General features: G+C 38.6%; 1 protein-coding gene across 1 annotated transcript in view; it reads left to right on the forward strand.

Moving 5' to 3' along the window:
* Cfap210 (cilia and flagella associated protein 210) overlaps nucleotides 1–5,545 on the forward strand; it is a 22,062-nt gene extending 16,517 nt beyond the window's left edge. The window contains exons 8-9 of the mRNA XM_050123392.1: nucleotides 2,781–2,945; nucleotides 5,116–5,545. Of these exons, the coding sequence (XP_049979349.1) occupies nucleotides 2,781–2,945; nucleotides 5,116–5,460 (510 nt within the window). The 3' untranslated portion in view covers nucleotides 5,461–5,545. The remainder of the gene's footprint in view (nucleotides 1–2,780; nucleotides 2,946–5,115) is intronic.
* Nucleotides 5,546–6,901: the final 1,356 nt, after the last annotated feature.

A 6,901-nucleotide genomic window follows, 5' to 3' on the forward strand; every position in this document is an offset into this window, starting at 1 on the left:
CTTGGCCCATGAACTCTAGCCCTTACAGGCTAATTCTCGCACCTGGACTAGCCCATTTCTAATGAAGTGTGTAAGCACCCCAAGGTGCGCTTACCGGGAAGATTCTAGCCTAAGTCCATCGTGTGTTGGAGTTGCCTGGGAGAGCTGAGCATGGCGTCTCTGCTCCCGAGCTGTCGGCTCTCTCTCCGGAAGCAGAGCAGAGTCTGACCTCACTTCCTCTTCCGCCCAGCATCCTATCCAGTTTATTCTGCCCACCTATCTTTTAACCTATCAGGGCCAGCAGTTTCTTTATTGCTCAGCCAATGAAATCAACAGATTGATATATGACACTCCCACATCAGTTTTCTGCTATGATTTTATTAATTAAAACGTCTATTCCATTTGGTTCTTAACCTCTGCTCCTTCTACACCATGTATTCTCAGGTGTGGTCTCTTGAATGTATCCCAGACATCTTAGAAATAGTTAATGCTCATTAATTTTTTCCATGAATATATTAATGTTTAGATTATTGTCTCAGCTTTGTCTCTAACCTTGAAATTAGTTTTTCTGCATGTGCATATTCTTGTCTGTTAATGATGGCATCTGTTGTTGTATTTATTTAATTGGCCATCCTTCATCTTAAGTATTTCTGTTTGATTGTTTTTTTTTTTAATGTTTCAATCTCCTTGCCAGATTTTTCTTCTACATGTTGAATGTTTGCCTCTAATATAGTTATGTTGACTTTGGAGATTGTCTTGTCAAAGTATTGAATAGATTTCCTTAAGTCATACAACTTTTTATTTGACTTTTTATATGGTCATTAATTCTTTTAACAGTAAGACTGAATTTTTTCTCAAACACTTCTGCTTTCTCTGTAATTTTTGATTCCCTTATTGAAAATGGAAGCTGCTCATTTATTTCCAGGCCACCCAGACCCAAATCATTACACAGAAACTATATTAATTTTAACACTGTTTGGCCAATGACTCATGCATATTTCTAGCCAGCTCTTACATCTTGAATTAACCCAACCCATTTCTTTTAATCTGTGTATTGCCACAAGGCTGTGCTTACTGGGTAAAGTTGTGGCTGGCATTTTTCTCATTTGGCAACTACATGGTGTCTCCTGACTCAGCCCATTCTCTCTCCATATCTCTGTTCAGATTTCCTGCCTGGCTATACTCTGCTAAGTCATTGGCAAAAACAGCTTTATTCATCATCTGGTAAAAGCAGCACATACTCAGAAGTACATCGCACATCACCTTATCAGTTGGTAGGTGATGGGGTATGTGTGGCATATCCCACTGTCGATTTTTTTTTTGTGTTGTTTTTATACATTGGTTGACATGGATTTGTTCTGACTTCCTTCTCTTCTGAGACTATTAGGGTATTCTGTTTTCTGCGAGTCATAGCTCAGCTAGGGGGACTGGTGAAACTTGCTGTGGAATATCAACTGAGTTGCTGAAGTGACCCTTCCTGTCTTGGCTGTGTGACAGCAGGACCAAGGGTAGGGCTGTATACTAAGCAGCACAGTGACTAGCTGGAATCAAAACTTTGGTTGTCCCTTGGATTTTGTGAACATGCTGAAGGCAGGGTATCAAATCAGACCCGGTGAAGCTTGTCTCCTATATTGTAATGTGGTTATAACCACAGGCCCAAAGTAACCTCTGGGGACCACATCAACATAGACTCCAGATTCTGCAGTGGAATCCAGTACCACTGGAACCATGGAAAATCAGAATTCTGCAACCATAATGACCTCAGAGACTCATAGAACCAAGACTCTAGTCTCTCAACGGACCCTGGGCATATTGGAGCTGACCTCTTTGATTAATAGTTACAGGTTACTCTCTGGTCTGCAGACACTGGAGGCCTAGTTGGCCAGTGTGCTCTGGTTGCAGAAAACCAACACTTATTTTTAGAAGATAGAAAGACCATCAGTTACACACAAGGTGTTTTTTAAGGCTATTTTTTTTGTTTACATGTATGGGCTTTTACCTGCATGTACATCTGTGCACCATGTGTGTACCTGAGTGCCCATGAAAGCCAGAAATAGGGCATTGGATCCCCTGGAACTGGATGGATTATGAGATGGCTATGAGCCACCATGTGGGTACTGGGAAACAAACCCAGATCCTCTGGAAGAGCAGCCACTGCTCTTAACTGCTGAGTCATCTCTCTAGTGCCCCCCACCCCGCAAGCTATTTAAGGATGCAAAGTTCTTTTTCAGAACCATCTTAAATACTTATTTAAATGTTTTAAGAGAAGCCACATAAATTACCTGATTGCATTTCTGTATTTCTTAATCTTAGAAATGGATCCCCACATTAGTCCCTGTAAGTCATCCTAACATTCAAATTACATGGCTCAAACATTGTAGCAATTAACACATCAGTATTTCTGTACTCCAAGATCTTGCTTTTCTTGTTCCTTCTTCCTGCTTCTGCTTTTGATCCTCTTTCCACGCAGAGTTTCACTATTGAGCCCAGGCTCCTCTTGAAATCATCATCTTCCTGCCTCAGTGTCCCTATTGTACTGCTGGGGTTATAGACATGCACTACCATATGCAATGTGATTGTTGTCTTTAACCAAAAAGATTGGTCTATATCACTCTCCTTACACTTTCATTAAGTATATCTCTCATAATCAAGAGAATAAAACAAAGCAACCCTGCCACACGCAGTTCCTGGCCTATGTTGCTTCTGCTTCTTTGCTTGAAGCATTCTGAGTTCATTTCTTTTTAATGAGAACTATTGGCTAAAACTGATTACATTTTTTTCCTTTGTCATTAAAAATCTAGATGAAAATTAAAGAGGAAGAAGAAAGGCAAAGACAAATAGAGTCTAAAGAAGAGTTGCTGGCTGTCTTGAAGGCAGACAAGATTTTCCAGGATCTTGAAAAGGAGAAAAAGCTCAAAACCAGCAAAAAGAAACAAGAAATTCAAGATGCTCACGTTCAGCAAATGGTAACTATTCCTACTTTTACAGGAATTTTAAGAGTAAATATGTAATAGAGACTTCACTTTGGTTTTCTTTCTTTTAAGTGGTTTCCTTTTATTGGAGAGGAACAAAAGATCAATGTGGTGTCACAATAAAGCTATATTAAAAATGTGAAGTTAGTTTTAGAATCTCCACTCTGTAGTCCTTTTCTGTGGTGGTTTAGGGATCGATCTAACTGGGGCAATAGGAATGAAGAAACAGACATACATACAGAATAGCAAGGATGGGGGTCATGACCTCTGATGAAGATACGCCAGCACCAGCCTGGAAACTCAGCAAGTTTATTTCACACAGCTGAACCAGGAGACAGGGTTATTATATACAGCTGAGTAGAGTCAGGTTTAGTTCATCTCAGGCTGTAAACACGCAGGAGGAGGAAACTGTGGTCACATTTTCTGAACATGCTGTCAACATGTGCACTTGGACCAGGGGAAGGCTTGGCTGCTCCATGAGGTATTTAGTCCTTGACATGTCTGCGCTCATGTCAGCAATAGTCAGCAATAAACATTCACTCAGGACTTAATTCACTCACCACAGGTCTCATTCTAGGTTTTTTGTTTGTTTTATGTATACATTTTATAACCGCCTTTAGTACTGATTGTATTTATTAAATACTAAAAAAAAAAAAGTGCAGATCGTGGAACAGGCCTTAATGCTCATTGCTTCATTTTTCTCTCACCTTACTTTCTTAGGGCATATTCCAAACACTGCCTTTAGCTAGATTTCCAAACATGATTTTCCCCATCTTTGCAATAATATGCCAGAGACCATGTTGATTGGGATCTTGCAGTCTTCAATTTTGATACAAGGAAATATTAGAAATTTAAATGATTAGAGAATCTGATGTCTAATTATCTCTGTGTAGAATCTTAGAATCTTTTCCAAATAGGTAGTCCTCTTTTCCATCCCTACTGGCAACATGTGTGAGTGCAAGTCACTGCATCCTTCCCAGGCCTTGGCTTTGGCGTCTTGGAATGTTAACTGCTCTGATGGAGGGGCTTGATGTGTCTGCAGTGCACTGCTTCTCATACCCTTGCCAGACATTTATCCGACTTCTTTTGCAGAGTGTCTATTCAAACCTGTTAACCATGATTTTGTTTTCTTTCTGTATATGCAGATAAGTGTGTGTGTGTGTGTGTGTGTGTGTGTGTGTGTGTGTGTGTGTGTACATTCATGTGAAGATCAGAGACAAGCCTTGAGTTTTGCTCCAGAGCCCTTCACATTATTTGACTCAGGGTCTCTCACTGGGATCCACCAATTTGGCTAGGCTGACTACCAAGTCCCAAAGACCTGCCTCACTTTACTGTCCCACAGTTTTAACTTTTGACTTCCAGTCTTACTGAATACTATTTTTTAAGACTAGATATTTTTGTCATCAATTCAACAAACAGAATTTAAACCTTACTTTTAGAACCCAGTAATCATGTGCCTTTCCCTCATAATTTCAACTAGTAGAAATGATTAGATCTTATGTTGAAGTTATAGATCATCAAGATACTTTCATGGATATTAAATATATAAACATATGCAGAAAAACAACTTATGTTTAGAAATTCAGCACTTTTTAAATGTTACAACTAAAAAGTGAAATATGTCAATCAAAATTTCACAGAAAATCCATTAAAAACATCATAAGACGAAGACTTTCTAAAGTATTTGGGAGACTGCCTGTAGTACTTCCTCAGTTCTGAATAAATTTTCATAGATTAATGTCACTCATTGTTCTAACTCCACATTCCTAGGAAATAGAATGTGATCATTTGCATAAAACTTAGGTATTATTCCCTGCTGGCTTAGTTTTATGTTGACTGACAGGAACAATAATTATTTTTATGCCTTTTAACCTACTGGATACCATATATGTAAATTATTGAAAGAAAATTGTAAATTTAGTTGCCTGATTTTTATCTAAATTTTATGCTTGTAATGATTTTGCTTTGTTGTTTGACTGTATGAGTTTAACAAGTTTGATCGATCCATATTTTGAGTATATTCTTAGCATAGAAGAATTCATGAGTTCTTAGCATAGTTGTAAAATACTGAGTTTATAAAATTACAACTACATCTTAATATTATATGGATTTTTTGAAAACTGATGTTTTCACCAATATTAAAATGTATTTTTCTTCCCAATAGGCCATAAATAAATTTAATGCAAAACAATCAAAAGAAGAAGAATTAGATTACTGGAGACTTACTGAAGCCCTTGCAGCTGAGAAGGAGAAAGAATTTCAGAATTATGCCAGAGAAGTAATTGACTCTGAATCTGAATCAACAAAGAAATACACTTACCCTCTGGTAAGAGCTGTACAGGAAGGCGTGGGAGGTGGCCGTGGACCACCCTTCGTAGGCAGGGGTGGGATAAGACCAAGCTATCAGGCAAATGATGCCACTGGTGTCCAGCTCCCTTTTTATAACTCTCAAGGATCAAAGTATAATGATTTTCAGAAGTCGAAGAGGAGGCTGGGTTTTACATGGTAAAGAAGTTTATTTTTATGATTGATAAAATTTATTGTAGCAAGTATAAGCTACAAATATAATGGAATTTTGATAATAAAGCACTCATCTCTATAAAATGTGTTGCCTGATTTGATTCTTTGTAGTATTTCCACTAAGAACACATATAAGATCCAGCATGTGTGCATGTGTGTGTACAGATTCCAGGGACAACCTTCCATGTTGTTTCTTTCATTGCATCCAATGTTTTTAGAAGTCTGCGTCTCTCACTGGCCTGAAACTCAACAAGCAGGCTGTTAGTCCCATGTCCACCTCCTCAGCACTGGGCTTACAAGTGTGCGCCATCACACTGGAGTTTTCCTTAATGTGGGCTCTAGGGATCAGAGTCAGGACTCATTGTATTCAGTGAGCTACCTCAGTCACACAATGTCAACCTCATTTAGAACACGTTCATTAGGAATGAAAACTGTCTACAACCAAGTGTAAAGTGCATCTGCAGGATTGTAAAACTGTGACCTTGTACCCTCTGAGCAGCACCTCCCCATGTCTCCTGCACACAGCTTCTGCTTTGTCTGTCTACCCTAGTTCTGTAAATACAGCCCCACTGTGGATGTCTGTGGACTTCTGTGTTGTCTACCATATTGTCAGTACTTTGTCCTTAAGACTCAGTCAGAGATAGCTCTTTCTTCAACAGAAATTCATGTGCTCATTCGATGTTATTCAGTTCTTAAAGTCCTTCAGAATTTCATTGTTACTATTATGATTACTATAGTTTGAATTTCTCTGTGGTTTATTGAGTATAGTTCCTAGACATGAAATTATTTAAAATAATCCTAAATGTAGTTTTGTCAACTTGATACTCAAGTTCGTTGGAAGTTTTAGGAATTGTGGTAAAAAATAAAATAGAATATGAGCTACCGTTTTAGCCACTTCTAAGTATGACTTAATAGTGTTAAGTATATTTATGCCCAGGGCAGTGGTGGTGCATGCCATTAATCCCAGCACTCAGGAAGAAGAGACGGGAATCTCTGTGAGTTAGAGGTTAGTCTGGCCTACAGAGTGAGTTCCAGGACATCCGGAGCTATACAGAGAAACCCAGTCTCGAAAAACAGAACAACAAAAAAGTGTTAAGTATATTTATATTGATATGCAATTTCTGGACTTTTTCATTCTTTACAACTGAAACTCCATACCCACGTAGTGTGCTCCATCCCTCCTTCCCTCAACTCTGTGAACAATTTAAATAATGTTTAGGGAAAATATCCAATTACTGAAATTCAAAGGCAAGGTAATATATGCCCAATACATAATACAAACCACAGAACAATGTTTTTCTCTATATATTAAAAAAATACAGGGCTGGAGAGGTGGCTCAGAGGTTAAGAGCACTGACTGCTCTTCCTGAGTTCAATTCCCAGCAACCACATGGTGGCTCACAACCATCTGTAATGAGATCTGGTGTCCT

The sequence above is a fragment of the Alexandromys fortis genome, unplaced genomic scaffold, assembly GCF_014885135.2.
Source record: "Alexandromys fortis isolate MF-2015 unplaced genomic scaffold, M_Fortis_MF-2015_v1.1 scaffold_8_9099976_23576923, whole genome shotgun sequence".
Classification (NCBI taxonomy): domain Eukaryota; kingdom Metazoa; phylum Chordata; class Mammalia; order Rodentia; family Cricetidae; genus Alexandromys; species Alexandromys fortis.